Source organism: Columba livia, chromosome 12 (genome assembly GCF_036013475.1).
Source record: "Columba livia isolate bColLiv1 breed racing homer chromosome 12, bColLiv1.pat.W.v2, whole genome shotgun sequence".
NCBI classification, from domain to species: domain Eukaryota; kingdom Metazoa; phylum Chordata; class Aves; order Columbiformes; family Columbidae; genus Columba; species Columba livia.
In genome coordinates, this window is record NC_088613.1 from 15,711,668 (window position 1) to 15,734,576 (window position 22,909).

General features: G+C 43.0%; 1 protein-coding gene and 1 long non-coding RNA gene across 6 annotated transcripts in view; one reads left to right on the forward strand and one right to left on the reverse strand.

Annotated features, from left to right (window-relative positions):
* GAB3 (GRB2 associated binding protein 3) overlaps positions 1-22,909 on the reverse strand; it is a 69,730-nt gene that overhangs the window by 44,640 nt on the left and 2,181 nt on the right. Inside the window, exon 2 of one of the 5 annotated variants that reach the window (XM_065077936.1) lies at positions 17,819-17,964. The exons of the other annotated variants lie outside the window; for them this stretch is intronic. Coding sequence (XP_064934008.1) covers positions 17,819-17,854 — 36 coding nt within the window. The 5' untranslated portion in view covers positions 17,855-17,964. The remainder of the gene's footprint in view (positions 1-17,818; positions 17,965-22,909) is intronic. 5 annotated transcript variants of the gene reach the window in all.
* LOC135580721 (uncharacterized) lies at positions 14,600-22,787 on the forward strand. The gene is made up of 3 exons (XR_010475720.1): positions 14,600-14,862; positions 20,645-20,973; positions 22,463-22,787. It is a non-coding gene; the product is annotated as an uncharacterized LOC135580721 (long non-coding RNA).

A 22,909-nucleotide genomic window follows, 5' to 3' on the forward strand; every position in this document is an offset into this window, starting at 1 on the left:
CTTCAAGGGAATTCAGATGTGTTGTTATGATGTATCAGCATACATGACTTACAATTGTATAATATGGTAAGGCAGGTAACACAGAATCATATAATGGTTTGGGTTGGAAGGGACCTTAGAGGTTACCTAGTTCCAACCCCCATGGGCAGGGACACCTCCCACCAGACCAGGTCTCTCAGAGCCCCGTCCAGCCTGGCCTGGGACACTTCCCGGGATGGGGCATCCACCGCTGCTCTGGGCAGCCTGTGCCAGGGCCTCAACACCCCCCGGGGAAGAATTTTTCCTTATATCTAATCTAAATCTCCCCTCTACATCATGCCCTGGAGCTTCAGTGCACAGCAGTTCTCTTAAACAGCAGAAGGAAGTGGCACTGTGCAGTTTACCAGTTTGCATCAAAGGTCTGACTCCTACCTGTATTTCACTTACTGCTAAAATTTTCTAAAAATTCTGTTTAGTGGTAAATCATTACACAGCAACTAATGAATGTGTATTTCAAGGAAACAAATTTACAAGTACCTCTGGAGAAAAATGAGATTAAGAAATAACAATTTTATTCAAAGATTTCTACCTTCTTATTTAAATTATTCTAAAAATCAGCTGTATCACCGCTCTGCATGAATTAATGCTCTATATAGGAAAACTTCCTCAAGGTGATTGGAGTAGTTTGGGGAAGTATCATGAGGGGAGCCGTTGAAACTAAAAATAAAACTACTTATAGTCCCAGACTGAAAATACTTGCAGCCTGTGCTCAACAGTGTTTCATGCAATGCTCCTTTTCTACCCCCAGTCACATACATTAAAAATGCAGTGACGGACCATCACAGCACGGGGCACCTATTCACCCCCAGTTTAAAAGGTATCTGAGGGCTGAGTAATTAGTCTTTCTTGCCTTACCTTAATTCCAGCAACTCAACCCAACAACTTTGCTTGTTGTACAGTAAGGAGCCACCATGAACCTTCACAAGGACCAGGAGAATAATGCATGTTAACAGATTCTTCTGAGGTTCTCATATGCGTGGGTTTCCCCCCTGCTCTCACTGTTAGCAGACCCTGGGCTGGTGTTTATATTCACAATTCAGACACATCTAGAATTTTATTTAAGAACAAATATGCAAATATGCCCGATATCACTTTACCATCAAAAAGGTCAGGCCATGGTGTGTATGTAGTAGTTCACACTTTAGTGAGCAAGTGCAAAGTAGGCCAGCGATGAGGGTGTCTATCTAGGCATAACAAAATTCAGTGTGTAGGTGTGAGAAAACTCTTACCACACCAAAACCAGCAACAAAGTCCCAAAATAAACAACACCAAAAAAAGATGCAAAACACTGCAGTTCAGTTCCCTGTAGACTTGGGCTGTTTCTTTGCTATACCAGAAAAACAAAGCCCCAGAAGAGAGAGCCTGTTAGATTTGCTCTAGACGTCAGCTCTTTTTCCATGTGGTTTTGCTCCTCATCATGAAGCATCCCAGAATTTCTTTATTTTTCTATCCAAAGCTCTCAGCCCTCTGGCACAAACCCAGACAGGCATGTCACACTGTGACACAAACCCAGACGGGCACCCTCACCATGGCACTGTGACATGAACCTGGACAGGCACCCTCACCATGGTACCGTGCAGTCCTTCCGCATCCAGATGCTCTCTCATGGCAAAACACAAATCTCATGTCAGCAAAAATGTTAGATTATCCTGAATGCTATGTGCATTCTCATGAAGTTCTTGGAATTCTTTGCAAAGAATGGTCTGCAGGTTGTCTACAGAGCTGAGAGCCCTCTGCCCCGTTCCGGAAGACACACATCTTCTAACAATTCAACAATTATTTGCTTTTGTTGTTTGACCTAGTTCCAGGCTTGCCCACAGAGCAAGAAGCTGTGCCGCTGTCATGCCACAGCCCCTGGGGCCGCATCTTCACATTGACAACGAAACTCAACACGATCTGCTCTATCTACAGAGCAGCAATAGTACCAGGAGCTGCAAGCAGAAGCGTGAAGTTCACAGTCACTGGTTTTGCTAGCTGAATCCCACAAAAAGTGATGTGAGATAAGGGCTCTTTGAGCACAGCGCAAACAACCAAAAACCGTAAAGCAATGTGATCCTGAGGCTTCTGCATGGTTAGCACAATTAGAAAAGACCCTACCTCTCAAGTCTAAAAGCCTAAGTGCAGTATTTAACCTCCCAAATTCAACCTGACATAAACTCTTCTGTTGAACACTGGCTCCTGAGGGTACCAAAAAAAGCCAAATCATTTATAACCAAATCATCTGCCTTCCAAGTTTAGACCCCAGTTCCAGTAGGTACTTGGGCACACACAGCAAGCTCAGGAATAGTCATTGACCTCATTTAAACTAAAATACTTTAAGGAATTGAGCCCGCATTTTTGGGGGCTATAGTCCAAGTTTCCCTGCTGTTTTCACTGCTCAAAGTCTGAACAGTGCTTGGCAAGATGAAGTGAGAATCTTGACTCCAACTAAGTGATGTGCTCCTATTTAACTATCTTCTCACTGCAAAGGCACTGAAGGTTTTCTTTCTGAAGAATGCTATTTTATGGCATGTGTTTGAAACATACACATTGTGTAGAGCATGAAACTGAGAGGACACTTCCTCTTCTAGTGGAAAAGCCGTGCACCACGGAGAGGCAAGTAAGTACCATACATGACTGTGTGCATGAGAGGTACATGGAAACCTTCTTAGGTGTTGAGTGTTGGATGCCCACTAATTTTGATTTGCAAGTGGGCCATACAAAACCAGCAGGCATGATTAACCCCTCAGTGTCCGTGAGGTTCCTGGGAAGAAGACTCCTGGGGTTCAGCAGAGCACAAGGCAGGGTTTGCTCCTGCAAACCTTGCAATAGACCCTTTGGTGTTTCTTTAGGAGTGGATGAGTCGCCATCCCTGGGGGTGTTAAAAGATGTAGATGTCGCACTCAGGGACACGGCTTAGTGGTGGACTTGGCAGTCCTAGGTTAACGGTTAGTCTTGATGATCTTAAAGGTCTCTTCCAACATAAATTATTTTGTAACTCTGTGATACAGGGATCTCGGGGTATGGGAGCTCGGACTGTACAGATAGAAGAGCTGTTTGTGTTCTGAGTAAGGAAGTTTAAATCTGACCTGCAATCAGTGCGTAAGGCTGCACAGAGGAAGGGCTCTCTCCACGGCGGTGCTGGGAGCAATCTCTCTTTGTCTCAAAGGCCACTGTGGCTATGACTCACACACAGCCATCAGACTATTAACACTTTTATTCCAGCTAGTTATTTCTGGCTTTCGGCAGTCAAAATACCTAAATGCCCAGAGAGCTTCCAGTGTAACTATAGAAATTACAAAAACAAACAACAGCAGCTCGACCCATGGGTCAGCTAAAGCCAAACTCTGAATCACACGCTTATTTTTTACCTATAGTTGTGAAAAGAAATTCAAGTCTGGACAACAAGGCAGTACATTTCCCAGCTACCTAGAAGGCGCTCAGCGCAGATGCTGTCAGTCCTCAGCCCTTCCAGGAGATACTGAGGGGTGGGTTCTGCACAGCCCCCTTGGTAACAGGCAGCCCCCAGCCAGAATATCCTCAAACACGCATTGTAAATCAATCTAAGGCTAATGGACTGTATGAATGTTGTGAACTGGTCTTTCTTCTTCTGTGTATTCATAACCTGTATGTTTCAGAAAGCTCATAAAGAGAGGGTTTCTCACTATTATTAAGTTACGGGAAAGATTCTGTTCAAGCTCTAGACCTCCCTTCCACTTGCAGTCTTTCTCTCCCTACAGCAGTGGTCCGTTCACTATCAGCTGTGTCAGTAACTAGAAACTTCAAGTTAGAAGGGGCAGGATCTTCTAAAATAAGCCAGACTGCAGTCAAATTAATTACCTTGTGTCTCAAAACCTCTAGCGTTTATTTTAACCAAAAGACATTTCCCTATGCAAGACTTCATTGTGTTGTTGCTTCAGCGCAATGGGTTTCTTCAGTTCTTCTCGCTCTCTGAAAAAGTCAAATTTACCACAGATTTTGATTTTTTACTGTATTATAAAGAAAGGCAGCTTACTAACCAAACACTTTCCAAGCATGTACACCGAAGGCTGAAATGTATCGTGAGGACCCAGACTCATCACAAATGAAGAACAAAGCAGTTAGAACTTTAGAATGCTTAACTCTCAACTACATAAATGTCTGACCCAATCTCAGGAGACCTGCAGGAGCGCAAAGGATGCCTAACAGCTCTGAATATAGAGGGTAACATGTATTTTAAACAAAGAGAACAGTTATTGATCCTTCTGTTGTGTTTCTGTTCTATTTATTCTCTATAAAGAAATGTTGATGAACTAGAGGGCCATGAAGTGTGTATCATCTGTAAATAAAATAGATGAGAATACAGTAGAGCAAGACCTTTATGATTGACTAATAAACCACCAGAAAAAGAACACCAGTCTGGAAGCATCAAACCTTCCAGCAGAGCAAGGACCAAGGAGATGTCTAACAGGAGCAGCACAACTATCTTGGTGAGAGTGCACACAGTTCACTAAAGCCATGTGCCTTGTCTTAACTGAAAATTATCTAAGCCAAATTAAACCCAAAAGCTCAAAGTTGACAAAAATAAACTAATACATTAAAGAGGAATAGGAAAAATATAATTAAATTGTTTTCTTCTCACTTTCAGTAAAACATGCCAGTGTGAAGTGCTGTCTACAGACTTAAGGCCAAAGTTGCACAGAGGAGAGAAATTATGTCCTGTGAAGGCTGAGACAATTCTTGCACATAATACCCCAAAAGGGTGGCTCTGAATGAGAAGAGAGATTTTCTTTTAAGGTGTTGCCCTTGTTGTCTGGGTGTTGCACACAGCAACAGTGCAGAGAACAGCGCGGAGGAAGGACGTCTGTAAAACCACGGACGTTGTCAGGGGAATTCAGGGATGGGCACCATGTTTGAAACCTTTACAGCTTCCTACGGTGGATTAACTGACATTTTGAATAACAAATCTCTCACGTTCTGTAGGGAAAGACAAGGTTCCCGCTTGTGCCCTTCCCCAGGTCCTTGCTGGTTCCCAGGGGAGGGATGCTGCACGAGTTCCCTTCAAGGAGAAAACCCAACTAGTAAAATCCCTCCCTCTGATCCCTTCTACCCCTACAACACAGATAATTTTTGAGCAAAAATGCAGCCACAGTCACAGGCATTAGCAGATAGAAAAGAGACATCTGAAAGCAGTGGTTGTACACAGAAAGCAGTAACTGCTTTCCTCTTTTAGCCTTCATGGCTTATTTGTTTAAACCACAAAGAGTCATTTGCATGCTACCCATTTCTGGTCAGATATGAAAAAATAAAGTAGAAGTAAATGCAGAACAAGTAACACCTCCTGCTAACTTTCAGGGTTAATTTTAACTCACGAAACACTTTAGCAAAGGTCCATCACTTGAATTTACATTTTCGAAAAGGTAAAGATTATGATCAAAAATTACTTTTCTAAGAGGTGGGAAGAAACAACAGAACCCCAACTATTATCTTTTCTTATTTTAAATTTCGTCCCACGCTTGACACAAATTTAGATCTGAATGCTGAGCTACTCCTACTCTTCTCCTTCACTTATGACTCTTTCTTACCGTGTTTTCCAGAGAAGCAGTTTGTAAATGAGACTTGTTAGGATGCAGTGTAAAAAGCAACATGTATGCTGCGGGCAGTAACCCAACCACATTGTGTGCTGTCAATGCAATTACTAAAATGTTCGCTCTAACTGCTAGCTTCAAATGAAGCCAACTGGGAGGTAAAATACCCCCTGGTCAGGACGAAGATTTGTAAAGCAAACATTGCTAAATCAGCCAGCAGTAAGGGGATTCTAAAACATAAGTTTATGGACATTTTTCAACCAAAGAGTAAGTATGGCTGTAGCATGTTTGGAATGGTGCTGATGTTTTTAGGAGGCTTTTAAAAGGCAGGCTGAGAGAGATGGCAAAAGACAAACGTACACGTGAACTTGTGAGAAGTGTAATGATTGATCTAATCCTGCTGCAGACAGAAAAGCCTTTCCGAAGTAGAAAATATTTTTGAAAATAGTTTATAAAGCCTGGGAAGAATCATATGGGGATGCTGTCTTGATCTTTATGTTGGAAGCCTGTGCACAATGCCAGGGATCTGTTTTCCAGGGGTATGCTAAGGGAAGTGCCTCTTCTGTTCCCGAAGACTCTGATTTAGAGGGAAGACCACAGAGGAAGAAAACAGCATCACACTAGAAGATGATGAATGGCATCCTGGCCTTAGTGGAACAAGGGGAAAAGTTCCTTTTCTGATTTCGGCAGGTCACAAGAATAATCAGCCACATACAAAACCCACGCGTACCGTGCGTGATAAAGATAAGTGATTGCTGTGGTTTAACCCCAGCTGGCAACTAAGCCCCAGGCAGCCGCTCGCTTGCTCCTGCTCCCCTGCAGTGGGATGGGGAGGAGAACTGGAAAAAAGGTAAAACTCTTGAACTGAGATAAAGACAGTTAAATAGGATGGCAATGGAAGATGATTATGATTATGATGATAATAATACTAATAACCTATGCAAAAGAAGTAATGGATAGTGCAATTGCTGACTATCTGTTGACCGAAGCCCAGCCTGTCCCCGAGCAGCAAGCCAGCCTCCCAACCAACTCCCGTCAGTCTATAACTGAGCATGAGCTCATATGGTATGGAATGTCCCTTTGGACAGTTGGGTCCGCTGTCCTGGCTGTGTCCCCTCCCAGCTCCTGTGCACCCCCTCGCTGGCAGAGCACGGGAAGCTGAAAAGTCCTTGACTTAGTATAAGCACTACTCAGCAGCAACTGAATCACCAGTGCATTACCAACATTATTCTCATCCTAAATCCAAAACACAGCACTATAACAGCTACTAGGAAGAAAATCAACTCTATCCCAGCCAAAACCAGGACACTGATACAATGTAATGTCTCAAACTATAGAAACATGCTGAAAAGTAGTATTTTCAGAGAGCTGATGGAGTGGCTGTCAGATGCAGAAGAAAACCGAAAGGGTTCCAAAGAAGGCAAGGGAGATTTTTACAACCCAACTCCTCGCCCAGCAAAGTGGACTTCACTGGGGAAATGTCAAGGATTGCTACCAACACAAAAGCCTCAGCCACTTTCTGGTTTTGCATCCAACGCTGCCTGAAGTTCATGGTTTCTGATGGCCTTGGTCTATGCCAGGCAGAACTCCAAGGATTTTGCTCTGACTTTGATCCTTGCTGTGGCACTGCCATAGCTATTTCTGAGTGCAATCAGAGCAGAAATTGGATGAATACTTGAGGTGAAACATGAAGCATTATTATTACCAGCAGGCAGCCCCAAAAGTTACAGTATCTGCTCAGCTGGGTTCCAGGAGATTTTAAAGAAGCAGCAACCTTACTGATTTTTATGGCATTACATTGTGCTTCTTGTTTTAGATGAAACAGTCCTAGTGTCGTTATTTAATGTTTGTACCAACAGAAGTCTGGATGCTGGTGGTTTTCATTCACACGATCAGCACGGATTCTCAGTCTATCTTTGATATACCGATTTACTTTTTATTGTGGGATCAAAACAACATCAAAGAGCTGACACAGGAAGCAAAATGGATTTAGATGCTTATACAATCTTACAAACCTTACTATCTAGCCTGGGAGCAAGGGGCTGTTTGTACCTTTATTACTCAAAAGGGCACCTCTAAACTGATAATGCAGCAAACTAATGATGCCACGCTCTCCTGCATATTTCTACCCTGCTTTGCAAAAATAAGAATTTGCATTATTTTTTTCACTTCCAAAAAAAGATCTTGAAACGTGTCTTCCAATCATTTATTCATGCAGTGTAATCAAGCACAGAATCTGACACAGCTTAGCAGAGCATGATTTCCAGCTCTGTGGTTTTCACCTCTCAGAGTATTTACTGTTTGCTTGCCAGTAATTACCACAACCATCTCCTGCTCTGAATTCTACTACAGAAAAAGGTTTCCAGTTTGTTTCTTCAAACTTGAAAGAGACTTCATTTTAAAACTCAGTTGAATGGAGAACTTCCATGAATCGGATGATAAAACCATTTGCAAGCTGCTGCTTCTTGCTTTTTCACCAAGTCAGATGTTATTGGCTTCTGTCTAAAATGCTTTGGCCAACAATTCTTTTCTGTCCATGAGGTATTTTTTGTTGTTGTTGTTGTTTAACACACCCTGTGCCCAAAGGGACAAATGCTTGGAAGTGTTTACATATTTCACTCGCTTCTTGGAAATCATGACCCACAGATAAAACGAATACTTCTGCAACAATAATTTGGCACCTACAGAGCTTCTGGTCTTACTGATTTTTTTGTATTAATTTTTTTTTTTTAAGCCCATCAAACATGTTTACATTTTATTCTGTGACTTTCTTATTGCTTAATCGAAGTTGAGAACTACAGTGGTTACTAATATTATTGCATTGCTACTGTCATGAAGTTAACAATATAATAAATTTACACAATGATTTATTGAAAAAAATGAAGACAGAGTTTGAAGCCTATCTAGGAATGTGGGGATATTTGGGTACGCATCTTTCAATACATCCAGTAGAAGACTATCCTGCTGGTATTTTAAATATGCCAAAGGACATCTTTGATCACATCCTTGAATGCAAGTTTTCCTCCTGTAAACTGAGCCTCCTGTCCATTACAGTTTATTTCAATTCTTATTAACATTAAGCAGAATAATCAAATTGCCTTGAAAATCAGCTGCATTAGGATTTTGCATTTGTTTAATCCAGGACTCCTTCTCCATAGCTGATTCTGTGTTCATTCCTATTTAACAGATAAAAGGGGAACTCAAGAATTTGAAACTGAAGGTGAATGAAGCACTAAAATAACCCTATGCCCTTTCCCCATGCCATTTCTGGCATCCAGTGTTCATTTTTTGTATTTTTGCAGAGCCAGAGCTATAGCACTCTTTGTTTTATCGTTTTCCAAGATATTTTCACTTTCATTCTTTAGTGGTAAAGAACCAATGTTTTTTTAGAAATAGACTGTTGCTATACATACTTTCTAATCCGCATTTAAATAAAAAGCCATGACATACACCTACGATAAATTTCACTTCACAAATTGCTTCAGCTCTGTGTCAGAAAGGCCGTTTTGTCGCGGTGTTACGTGACGGATGCCACACGCTCTGCGTTAGAAACACCTCGGAGAGAGGCAGCTCTGCTCCAGTCCCGCTCCAGGACCACAGCCCTGCTCACGGGCAGTACAACCCCACTGCACAACCTGGGTCACAATGTGTGATTAAAGCTGCGGTTCAAGGGAGGAAAGAGCAATGAGAGATCTTTCTGTCTGTTTGCCAGTCCCTAAGCTTATGGCTACTTCATTTTTCTGTGGGCTAGCATGGGAGGCCAGGGAAGCGCTTGTATGGATGCAGGAAGGAAGAATGCGGGACGGGTGGATGTATCAAAAGCAGCAAAGCCAGAGGCCTCTAAAGAGACCTTCAAGTCTTGGGCTGCACTGAGCTTAAGCTGCATCCAGGCAGCCCTTCCACAGGGGTTTTACCATCAGTGACTTGCGATACTTAAGAATCCTCTCCACAGTGCTCTGCTTCTGGTTTGGTCCTTGATTGATTAATGGCTTGACACTGTGAAACTAAAAATTTTCCCAACAGCATCATATTCAGGAAAGAGCAATTATAAGCTAAAGACTGAAAGCACGAAATGCATTATGCATACACAGTTAGACTCATTCCACTGAACTAAACTAGTAATTAATGACATTTACACCAAAAAGATGAGAAAATCCAGGAATAATAGTAAGTAATATATAGTATAATATATATATAATAAGATATAATACAATAGATCCGCACTCAGATGTGTCTGACACACCAAACTCTGGAGCAGGACGGGGCAGCGGCTTTATGGTGTGGGAATGTAAGACCCACACACAAAAATATAATATATATAAAAAACAATAAATATCTATATATATTAAATAGTAATATAACGTAGTCAGACATAGGTTTCAAAAGAACAGGGGCCAAAGCTGCCAGCACCTCATGAAGCTAAATGACCATCTGGATAGTTCAGCTGTTGTTTCCACTCAGCTGAGCTGTTCTCAGCCTTATCAGTTATACCCCTGACTGCAGGAGCTGGGCATTAGACATAACAGGTTTTTGGTTAGAAGTCTGTCAAGTCAACATTTAGTTTAATAACTGCATCACCAACAGGTGCTGGACGTGTCCCCCCTCCCTGTCCCTTGCTGCTGCCTGCCCTGGGGCTCTGCTATCTGCTCAATAACACGAGAGCGCCTGTAGCCGTTCCCAGAACAGACCCCGTTTGTTGCTCAGCGTTTTTACTGGGAAGAGAAGAGGCAACACCCTGCACGAGCACAGTGATAACTGGCCGTTTCAGCCCGAGTTTTTCAAATAAGTTGCTATGCTACAATTAAAAGTGCTACCGGCACAAAGGGATCAGCAATGGCAGAGCCTGTGCCAGAAGTGGTCAGTGCTTCTGACAGTCTTTTCCTGCAAAGCGTTAGGGGTTTTTCCAGCACTTGGGCATTTCTCTCTGCTGCTCTGGCGGCTCCTCTGGTGTCTTTACCAGGAACACATCAGGCCTGTTGTCACCATTGCTATGAGAGGACAGTCCCTGGACAAGTCCGGCGGCTGCAACAGGGTCCGTGAGCACCTTGGTGCTGACACCATCGCCAAGGAGGAATGGTGGCACACAAGATATTTTTTGTCCTCTTTATGTTTCTTCCTGGCAAAAGTCAACTCGCACAAAGACATAAAACTGATTTTTGTTTCCTTGGAGGCGACTTCCTTGTTCAGCCAATTCACTGAATACAGACGGCACGCAGTTTTGCAGATGGCCACTAATGTTCAAGCATGGAAAAAACATGGTTTGGCAATTGCATTCTAACTACTGTATTGCACAAGTATGTTATAAAAATGTTATGTAAAAATCATAGTATATTTCAATACTTCCTATTTAACTGTTCTACTGTAAGCATGCATGATGCACAAAAAATGCATTTATGTAGAAAAAATACGAGCCAGCATAACGTAGTTTTTAACATACTTCTGCTTCTTGACAATAAGGTAGATGCTGATGTTTAATTTTTCCTTCAGTAACATAAAAGCCTCCACTTGGACTCACAGTCCTGATGCTGAGAGACACTTCAGAAAGCCTTATTTTATAGAGCTGGATTTTTAATTGTCTGGCTGATGTACATACAGAATTTAATGATGGAAGATCAGAACATTCTCCTTGCTAAACACACTTTAAATGTCCAATAGTGAAATGTCCTAGTCTGGTCCAAACAACCTTCATTGGGGGCTCACAGAATTGCTGTCGTCCCAGTGGGCCAGCCCATGATGGAGATGACAGTTTGCCCCTGGATGAGCTCAGTGCTTTGCTTGTCTCTGCCGGCTCCAGAGCCCCGTCACCAGAACAGGAAGGTTTAAAGAATCTCTTTGTTCACAATTCAAGTAAATATACCAAGGATGAAGGAAGCACAAAACCTGAACTGCAGCATGATAAAAGGAACCTGACAGGACAGAATATGGGAGAGCATGGGTTACCACTGCTTATGGATTTGCTGCTTGGTCTAAGGGCTCCTCTGCAGTTTTACTAGCAGAGCTGGGCTGCCACGTACCTGCTGGCATAAGTGCGCCATGGGAACGCTCTGTCACTGGAAAAAGAACATTTTACTCCGTTAAGTTTATATTGCTTCACAAGTGGTTTAAGATAAAAAGATGTCACTCATCCCAGGAACACCTGAGAAGATGTTTATCAGTGTAATTATAGCGATTTGAATTCATGCATAATTATACACCTATGTAACTTTCCTTGCATTGAGAATGGAGCTTCTTGAAAAAACTGAGTGGTAGTCATTTCATCAATGTTACATGTAAACTGGTTAGTGAGACAGATTTTTGCTGTATCACAAAACATGGATTATTGGGATTCCCCATATGGTTATATTGCTCCGGATTAACAGAGGTTTGTTAGAAAAACACTGGGAAAAAAAATGTGCTACTTACACGGTTATACTGAGCGGCAGCACAATGTGACTGTGAGGTGGCAATAGCTACTTTAAGTTACTAGTGGTAAAGGTGCCTTTTCCAGGATCCAGCTATTACTGCATAGCTGATTTGCAAACAGAGCCCCAAAGTCTCACAAATAGTAGATTAGCAAATAGTAGAATAGCAAAACAGATGCCCTGGAGAAAGTCGGATGCAAACTGGTAATTCTTACACAAAGAATGGACTTTCAGAGATTTTCTGAAGTTTTTCCCTAAAACTCATAAAGGGGTGCTGCTATATGGGAAGGTGGAAGTCACAGATGGCACACATGAAATCCCCCTGGCCACGGGACTTCACTGCTGGAGCAACTGCAATAGCAGGCAATAAGCCCAAAACATCCCAGTGAGGCTGTTCTGTGGGCCGAAGCGGAAGGTCTTCCACCGTGAGAGACGTGCCAGCTCAGCCTGAGAGCCATGGCCCGGGGCAGGAGAAGTCAGAGATGTCACGTCGGTGTCAGTGGGACTGGCAAGGACCTGCGCTTCTGGGGCTGGGAGGGAAGGCAGAGCACAAGGGAGGAAATTGCTGCAATGCACACCAGCAGTATGAAATGTGGTTGTGGAAAGCTCGGTGTGCAAGGCAGCAAAGCGGCTGATGGGGGGCAGAGGGCCCGGCTGGAGTCAGGAACGCGGCACCTGGTGCTGCCCGTCCCGTGGCTGGGGCAGGGCTGCGTGTCTGCGGGGAGCCTCGCCGCGACCCTCCTGTTCTCGCACCTCCCGTGGTGCACAGCAGCTCCTCTGCTGGGCCATCTGCTCAGCTGCCCGCGCACTCCAGTTAGGACTGCGACTCTTCATTCCTACGTGCAGCCTTTCAGATTTTACACACTCCCATTGGAAAACTTTCTCCTCCTGCTTGATCCATTACATCACCCATCCTCACCATCTGGGACCAACTGCTACCATGACAGTAGGTGTTTAGCAGCCTTCAGACTGTCTCTCACCCTTCAGATGAACAACCTTACCTAGGGGAGAAACATCATAAGCACTTGCCTCGCACTCTCTGTGTTGCCCCATCAAACAGGATCATGATTTCAAACACGGTATGGGAATTCCCCAGCCAGCGGCCAGCAGCCAGCATCTGCTTTTGTGTCATGTATTTCTAGGTCCTCAGCAGGCTGCTGGCTGTGAGTCATGCAAATCTTACGCCAGGCAAAGCAAAAAAGGCTGCACCATGCATAGATTTTCTCTCTCAAATAGAAAGTGAGATTTTTCAGTGACAGTTTACTCTTTTTAAGAAGTTACCAATTTCTCTGCAACTCTGCTTTTATTTTTCACCATAATTCTATCTGGCTGTAATCTCTTTCAGTAGAAAGTTTTGTGCAAAGGATGTTACACAAAATAAAGTGAAGTTGTATGTGTTAGTGTATTCTTATTCATTCATTGTCTTCAGTTTCCAATTAGAAGCTGATAAATGCTGCAGTTCCCGTATCACATACCACCTCTCCCAGTTACACTGGAGCTACCAGTGCTCTGATAATGGCAGATCTGGGGTGTTCCATCTGGAGGCAGAATCCTCCTCTCCGCTTTTCTCTCCCCATTCCTTTGTTGCTGAGGACCACGGCTCTGTGCTTGATCTGCATCCAGGCAATTGATACAAAAGCTAAAGAGGAAACCCTGAAGCTCAAATCTAATATTCAAGTTCAGTGTTTAATGAAGACAAGATATCGCCAGTCATAAGGCTGTTAGTAGTAAGAAATATGTAGGGGAAACTGCTCAGATTGTTTAAATGTTCCCCATAAACATGGTCATAAGGAGTTAGAATTTGAGACTGCAGTTTTTGGCTTCTGGTTTCTCCGTAAGCTGCTGTATTGCTAGAGAACATGAGGTGCCATTTCTATTTCAGAATATTTTTTTTTCGATAAGTCTAAGTACTTTATATCTGAAACCTTTTCAGAGAAGACAAAGAGGTATTCCAAGCAGATTTGTGCAAACTGATAAATGCAAGTGAAAGCTTCAGATCTAACCTTCAGGTTTGACTGCACACCCACCCAATTCCATCAGCTTATTAAAGCAAGTGTTACTTGGCCTTTCTGTCCATTATGGGTGCATTTTATTTTGGAAAAGTCTTCTGCTTAATAGTATAAATTCAGTTGTGCTACATCACCATACTTACTTGCTGCGGTTGCTGTGTGGGCTCATATGCCTTTTCTTGCCAGTCCCAGCAAGGAACCATGAAGACTCTGCCCTAACCTGGCACCATGAACTAGACCTGGAGTGATTGTGCATGACCACGTTTCAGCTTAGAGCAGGTTCCTTAAGCACAGCAACCCTAGGTGCAAGCCAGAAGTGACCAGCTGCCTGGCAACAAAATGATCATAGGTCTTAAGACCACTAATAGTACATGGTCTTACATCTGAGTGCTTTTCCTCTGCTCCTTGTCTTCTATTCCTACATATAGATGGCACGTAAAAGAGTTGCTTTCTTAAAAAAAAAAACAAACAACAAAACACCATCTCTGAACTAAAGTCTACACCAATACGCTCATATAGAGATCCCAGTTCCACTTCCAAACCCTGTAAACCCGAGAACCGAGTCAAACTGAAACCTGCCTGTGGGTGCACAGTAAGTTCTGAGCATATGAGAATTAGGGCTACTGCTGCTGAAATCTCCACTTTGCTCAGGTTGCTAAACTACATGCAAATCATTTGCTTGAAAATGTCCCTGAGACCTGTCACCGGGGTGCATCTCTGTGCCTGTCCCTCTCCATCACCGCGCTCTGGAAAGGACCGCACATCTGCTGCTCCGCGCAAACTCCCTCCAGCTCTTCACCTCCCGAACCTGTGTCGCCCATTCTCAAAAGGCAAGTTTCACTGAAGCATCTCCGAACCCACAACAAGGTAAGTGCCTCAGTGAGGGGAGTCCTTAGGGATTTAAAGCAGCAGTGTAGACGCTTAATCTTCACCTAGCTAACTAGAGCATATCTGAAACATGGCCGTGTCTCCTGCCTCGACGTAATTTCATTCAGTTTGAACGATCAAGCTGTTCACCTCAACAAAGACCACACAGCAAACCAAGTTTATTTATAAAGTTTAGAGGATCATTTCAAGCACAAAGGACCTGGAAACATAACGAAAGGCAAATAGGTCCTTTAGGAGGATAATGTAACAGAACTGCAGAGGATACAATTCATCCTCCTTTCCATTTAAGCAATGCTGCTGCTGCTGGTTGAAACTGGGCAATTTGCTGAGCGTGGGCAACAAAGCCCTGGAAAGGACATGCTGGAGGCTGCAGTTCTCCTGGCTGGAGATTTCCGTAGAAAATGCCTGGTAAAATCTTATTCACTCTGAAGACAGTTAAATCATGATAATTGCTCTTAAGGATCTGAGATAAATGCAGTCTCTGGCAAGGGTAAAGGATTTGACAGAGCCCAAATGAGGGTTTGAAGTCCACAAGAAAGCCTTGAACATGCCCTCCTTCAGGCTGGATGCTGGTTGTGCTAGAAAACAAGAAATGTCTCCAACTGTAGCAACGGCAATCTCCTAATGTAAGTAAATAAACAACCCTGATGGATCCTAAACTACTCATTCATTTTCTGACACACAACCTCAGACATTCTATGAACATATCTCAAGGTCTAAGGCACCAGGGGTTGGCTTATGACTGAAAATTCGGAAAGTTTCTTTAAAATCCTGCTATTCGCATCCATCATGTTAGGAAATACTCCTAGCCATTCAAATTCCAGCCCTCCATTCAAGGAGTGTTAAAAAAATGAATTTAAAAACTCCTGAAATTTAGGAACAAGAAAAACTCCACTTAGCATCATTGGCTCTTGTTGTACCCTCTAATTTAATTATCCTCTGTAAGTTTTACGGTAAATGTGGGATTTTCTGCAATGCCTCAGATCCAAAGGTCTCTTGAGTAGAGGTACATTGGTTCTTTGTAGGAAAGTAAAAGATTTGTGGAACTACAGAAATACCACAAAGAAATGTAAAATGGGATTGCATGCACTGAACCGGTTTAGGTTATGGCTGTGGGATTCTTCCCTCATTCACAAAGAAATTAGATGCCTCGTACTGTGTCACATTAATCATTTGTTTATAAGTAAACATATACGATGTTTAAGGGTAAAATCTTCCAGATTAATTACAAATCTGCTAAATCAGCTGACACAGGAGTGCCTTGCAGTTCCCACTGTTTACTGAATCAGCCGCTGGAGCTTAAATGAGAGCTGGTTGTGCTGAGCTCTGGACGTGAGGAGCCCGTGCAGGTGGGATGTGGAGGGACAAAACCGGCCCGGCTGTACAAAGGAGGCACTTGTGTGCATTCGCAGGCTGGGTTTACAAACGTGTTTGGGCAGCTGAGGGTGCAAGCACGTACCTCGGGCTACTCACACAAGAGCCTCAGCACCCTTGTGCATCTGCTCCTCTGTAACCTGCCAGCCTGTCCCAAAGAGGACAATGGACTCAGAATTCCCATTTCTGGCATCACAGGAGCACGTTTTCTCAAAGCTTGTTCCCTCTGCTGGATTTTCCCTTCTGAGCACACGTTTGTAGAGTGCATTTTCTCCACTTCCCTGTGCCCTTCGATACCGCTCAGCAGCTAGCCAACTGACCAGTGTGTGAGGTGCCACCGTTCTACCAGTTTCCCTTGAAAACTTGATCTTGCAAAAAACAAAGCCAGAAGACTTAGTGGAATGCCAAAGCTATCAATTTTTAGTACTTCTACATGGCCAGAAATTCTGTTGTAATTTCCTTCTAAGTAGTCTGGGGTTAATGAGACTGAAGAGAATGATAGGAAGGAAAGAAATAATTATATATTCTCTTTTTTTTTTTTTTCTCAACATGTCCCAAATGTCACCTCTGACCTGGCTTTCTATTTCTGGCATAGGCTAAACTCCCTCTATTTATTTAGCAGCCTACACACCATTACAGTAACATAGCAACAGTACTTTCAGTTGTGAAGTCGAAAAAAAAGAAAAGAAAAAATATAACATATTTTTCATAAGAAAACTCAAAGCAGTCCAGGAACGCGTCAACAAATGCTTCTGTTTTTCCCTTTACAAGCCAGTGTCATTAGGTTTCCAGTGTGCAAACTCAATGGAGAGGGACGCACAGCAGTGTCACCATCACCATTCTTCTTGTGCCAGTCAGACTGTCCCCCAACCTGTTCGTTTGTTTGTCTTAATGATGTTTCAGCTTCAATATTCTCAGGCTCATCACAGACAAAAGCAGGAGTTTGGGGAGGATGCTGAAATAATGATGGGATTCATCTGGTGTTTTCCCCTCACTTTTCAAAACCAGTTAACCTTTATTTTACAACCCATAGCTCAAGGGTGACAGGATGCTCAGAGTTACCTGTCAAAAAGGAACATTGTAAAAAGCACAAAGTGAAGTTGGGGTAACAGCCCCATTTTCAGCTGACAGTCCCAACCCCACTGTTGTACAGGGAAAGTTAGCCTGTGAAGACCTGTAAAAACAGGCCTGGAGTCAGAGGAGCACCCGGCAAAAACGTTTTGCAAATCCTGTTTCACTGAGAGCAACGTGCCTAAGTATCTCAAAAAAGCAATTCCCTGAGCTACTTAAGTGCTTCTTATTTTTAAACTGAAGACCTCAGTGAGAACCCAATAATTTTCTTAGGATGGATTCAAAATGTTGAACTTATTAAAAATAAAACTTCGTAAGCTTGCAAAGCTTCCACTGTAAATATTAGTAAATGATGCAGATGTAGTAGCTGGAATAGCAGTGTATGACTTCTCATGCAACTGTTGCTTCATTGCTACTGTAAACTCAGCTGGCACCTCTTCAGATGCTTTTTCTCATCTCACAGTGATTCTATCAGCACACAGTCAGTCACCTCCGAATGCCGGTGGCTTTTCCGTGGAATCCACATCAGAGCTCGGAAGCGCAGCTTTGCCGCAGGCACACACGGTCAGCGTTCCCAGCGTTTATAAACTCAGCGCTTCTGTAAACTTCGTGGTTTTACTGCACGGTCTGTAAAGTCTGCAAGTAAAACATAGTTCACGCTCGTTCCCAACTGTTGGCTTCTCCTTGGCACAACCCGCTCGTGTCAGCTTGAAAAAATGGCTTCACAACTGTAAAATCCTTGAACTTGCACAAACAGTTTGTGAGCCTGGTATGCAAACCCAGTCTGTTCGCAAACGCCGCGCTCGGCTGAGATTACAGAAGTTGCAGATTTAGAAGGGGTCTCGTTATGGCCACTGTTCTGTCCAACAGAAATATGAATACACAACCCAAGGTCCCTGAGACTTGGGAGGCGGAATGAATAATTGCCACTAACAGGGCTTACAGAAAACATGGTCTTTTAAAAAGCATTGTCAAAAACAAGTAAAAAACTTTCAGATGACAATCTAAATTCCATTGAAATTAACACCTCTGTTTACGTAATTTTAAATTCGTACTAATAATGACATTTTACTGCCTTTCTGTAAAAGGCTCTATGGGAAAGGATATTGAAAAACTGACATGTGCTGTTCAGGGCTTCTGTGGGAGCTCCAAAGCAGTTTGACTGCAGGGGTCAGGTGGGGTTTCTGTGCTCAGGAGGGAAGGGAGTAACAACATCTCTAAGAACAGTCGTCTCATCCTAACAGTGACAAAGCCAATAACGAGTTAGCCTCAGAAAGGGAGGGGTTTTCTGCAATGGATTCTAGACATCAATTTTGGTTTACTTTTAACAAATACCAAGTTGCAGCAGATTTTAAAACTGAGTTGTGCATGGCTATGTATTTGTTGTTTGTGGGGTTTTTTTGTGTGTGTGTATGGTGTTTTGTTTTGGTTTGGTTTTCCCTGATGCAACACAAACTGAAACAACTGAAGGATATTGTAAAGCAAAAAAATAAAGCTATTCAACAATTAAATGAGAGAGAGGAAAATCTATTTTATCTGGCTGGACGCGATGTTTTGACATGCAAATTTCATTTCAAAGATGGCTTTTTTCCCTTGTCTTATCACATTACTAATTCATTTCCAACTCAAAGGAAAAGGACAAGAAAGCAAATAAAATGACTGTTTCTCTACTGAGTAACATTATAGGAGTAAACTTGTCCCTTTCTCTAAATACATACCAAATGGGCATAATACACATTCATAGCATTTTAAGGCATTATTGATAGAAGTAATGTGTTTATCCATATTATAGTTTTCATGCTACAAGGAAGAGTTCACTGAAGTACTACTTGCAATGCTTTTTCCTCTAAAACATGTTTGATTGCATCGCTAGTTTAATTACCACTCAAGTTAACATTTCCTTCTCTGTTTCAACCTAGCATGGTTTTTTTAAAGTCTCTATTTTTGAATGCAAAGACCTGATAACTTGCGGGTTTCTGTTTTGAATAGAAACCAATAGCTGGACATTCCTGCGCACTGAAAACATGTAGTCAAAGATTAAACTGGGGCTTCGGGGCTATTATGGCTCCACCCAAGTAAATAGTCCAAGGGAAATTATTCTGCTTAACATTCTGATACACTGGTTGCCAAGAACAGCAGTGTTTTTTAGAAATCATTTTCTTCTTAGAAGTCAGCCTATCTCATTAAACATTGCGTTTAAACTACCAAAACATGGTTAAAATGTAAGAAAATGGCCTAGAATAAACATCGTACTTAACCTCCCAAAACAATGTTAAGTGGTGGAAAACGGTTTGGTTTGCACTTAGCTAATCACAAATGTTTAAGGCAAATGATGGAAACTCCTCCCTAAAATAAATTTTCTGCTATTATTTTACCAGTGAGATCAAATCGTTCAGGATCTCACAGAGAACGGGACACGCAGTCTGCAGCACAGGAGCTTCCATATCAAACTCTTCATTTTCTCAAAACTGAGTTCTTCCCGCATAGGCAAACCAGATAGAATATACGCTGGGTTTGACAATGAAGTAACTGCAGGAAAAACACAGGTACAAAGCTTAAAACTAGAACCAGCTAAAAGGTTTAGTCAATTTTCTCCATCTCAGAGGACTCCTCTACCTGGCCTATGAACTAGATTTACAAAACCTGCACAAACTGGGTAAATAAAGTCAGTTATTTCAGTGAGAGTTGGGGATGTTGGATCCAGCAGGGTATGAAAGGTGGCTGTGACTATGTTCAGAGGGGACAGAGCTCAAGAGATGAGGCTTGGTATGAGGCATTTGGAAATAAAAAGGCTTATAGACAAAAATTCAGTTCAGATTTCTCCCAGACAGTTATTTTTCAGAAACTTCCCCCAAAATCCCAGACCAGCAGCAGAAGTACTTGACCACACACAGCACTTGGGGACTTTTTTTAGGGGAGGGTGGCAGTGTCACCAGAGGCTGCTCTGCATGCCACCCACCCTCCGCACTGCTGTGGGACTCTGGTTCCTATTACTTGAGCAAACCCTTCCATAATTCTACTTTACTTTTTCTTCTCAGTGGCCAGTAACTTCCCGTTTGTTCTCCTGATAAACACCAGAACTTCAGCTAAAAATGGAGAAGTCGCCTAGATTCTCTTATCTTGTAACCCCTGGCAGTGGGGTGCTGTGGTCGAGTTCTGGTGGGTCCCCCCAACAGTCAGACACCCGTCTGCAGCTTCTCGCTGTCCCCTTCTGATGGCATTACTGCCCCTTGTGCAGAGACAGCAGCAACGGACACTGCTTCACCAGCTTTTTGCAGCCCGGTACATTAATGTACGCCTCTGTTTGTCTCCCCAGGTCAGACACTCCAAGTGTGGGACGAAGTGCAAGGCTAAATTTTATAACACACAGTCCATTTTGGACTCTTGTTGTAGAGGTGCTGACAAGGAATTTTGATTTTCAACGAAGTTCGAAGAATCCAGTCACTCAAGTAAAGCGGGAAACTTGCCTTTTTTGAGCAAGTGGTCTTTCCTCATCAATTTGTATAGGACTGAAGATTAAAAATAGCTCTTCAGCTGGGGTACAGCTGTGCAGCATTGACTTAAATGGAGCTGCACTGCCTCACAACAAGCGAGCATCTGTACATAGCCCTCTACTATGGCAAACCACAGAAGTTAACACCAAGGGTAAGTAACAAATGGAGCGGTGTTCGGCAGAGCTGGCGGGCAGGCTGGTAACCACCACTGCTGCTCCCCACGCCTGGGACAAACTACGGAAAGGCTATTTGAGGACGGGCTGAAAGCAGCTGCCTGTTAAAAATCCCATCTCCTTCTCCTTATCAGCACTTGAACAATGTGTCTGCTCAATGGCACTCATGTCTCATTTCATGAGACATCCTCTGTGCCTTCTTCCATGTTGCTTTTCTCCTCACCGTGACTTTTTGCACTGGCTGTAGTAATTCCTTGGTCTGCTAGGCCATGAAACCATCCTCCCCCCTCTTCAATAAACAGAAAACAAATATTACCAGCCAGTGAGCATATATATTTCTATACAAAAAGCATCAAAAGCTGGTTGTTCAAGGCTGACATTACAGAATCGGGATACGTGAACAACACCATCCTGAGCCTTCTGATATTTACATTTTTATTTAACAAACATGAGCAATTTTCCCCTTGTGGCTCCGAATGCCTAATCTAAATCCCTGGTTGAATGTATTCAGCACTAATCTAAGGCACTGAGAAACCCAGCAGACATGAAGTAGATTCTTCCATGACATCTAATTTCCTAGAGAGGCTGGTACTCATGACCCATCAATATCAATACCAAACCTCTCCAGTGGGGCCAGGTTTTCCTTCCGTAGGGCTAGAGTGTAAAGCTGTGCCTGAAACTCAGCATTTTTGTTCTGGAGCACGAAGGACTTCACCTGCATGTTCACCACTACCCAGGTTTCGTTAGCTCTCTTGCCCTGCCACATGCCCAGCTCCCCCAGAACTTTGGGGGGTTCCCCAGTGCCCCTCAAGCCCACACAGCCCCAACTGGTGAGAAAAGCTGGAACCAAGTGGGAAACTCACATCAAATACAAGCCTTGCACAAGCACCTCTTTAGATCAGCTGATGCGGTAGATTCATGGTTCAGGTATCGGACAGAGGGAAAAGCGTTGTACGTGCTATCGAACTGCTATTAGAGTATTTGCCTGCTGAAGTCTCTTCTGCTTTCTAATGAATTCTCCGCATTTAGCATTAAGCTCTCTGTTTATACAGAAAGTTACACTTGGGTAATTAATCTCGTGTTCGTTTCCTGCACATGTAAGAGAGCAACCTTTGTTAGGGAATGATAAGACACTTCTAAGAATAGTGCTACTAAGAGCATCAGCTTTGTAAGACACTGCAGGAAAAATACAGACTCTTAACACCTGCTTTTTGCTTTGCAAAGTTTGGAACTAACATTCTGCTTACCTAGAGCCAAATTCTGACTTGTTTATGTGTAGAAAACCTAACTGCTTTCATCAGAGAACAAGCATAAATGAAGGTATACTGTGGTCTTGAGGCTCTAGTCTCTCAAAGATGTATTTGTTCAATTTTTAAACACTGTAAATATTCCCAGTGGCTTCACTGGGACTATCTGCAGTTCTACATCACGCAACCTGAAGTCATCACTTTGGTTTCTTAACTACAGATTCCACTGCAATTAATTGGACTTTCTTGATGATTGTATTAGACTGAGGATTGATAATTTATCTCAGCCTGGACCGTACAAAGGCTGGATGCTGAACTTAGGAAAATGTGAACTGGGAGACAACCTGGTGAGAGCAACCGAGTGACTGCAGCCCCGGAGAGGCCGCGAGGAGCCGCGGACCCAGCGCAGGAGAAGCTCCCTGAAGCTCCAGCCCAGACCATGGGGTTTGCCAGCTGAACACAAAGGGTGGTGTAAAGCTGGGGGATTTGTGTATGCTGTCAGTTCAGAAGCAGAGCCAACACCATTCTCCTGTAAGCAGTTGACACTTGACACCTACTGAAGTCAGTTTAAACAGTCATTGTTTTAAAGCTTGTGTTGTTTTTAAGCAGTCGCTGTGGTTCTGCCTGAGCTATCTACCATCCCAGTGCAAGACGCACAAGCCACCAT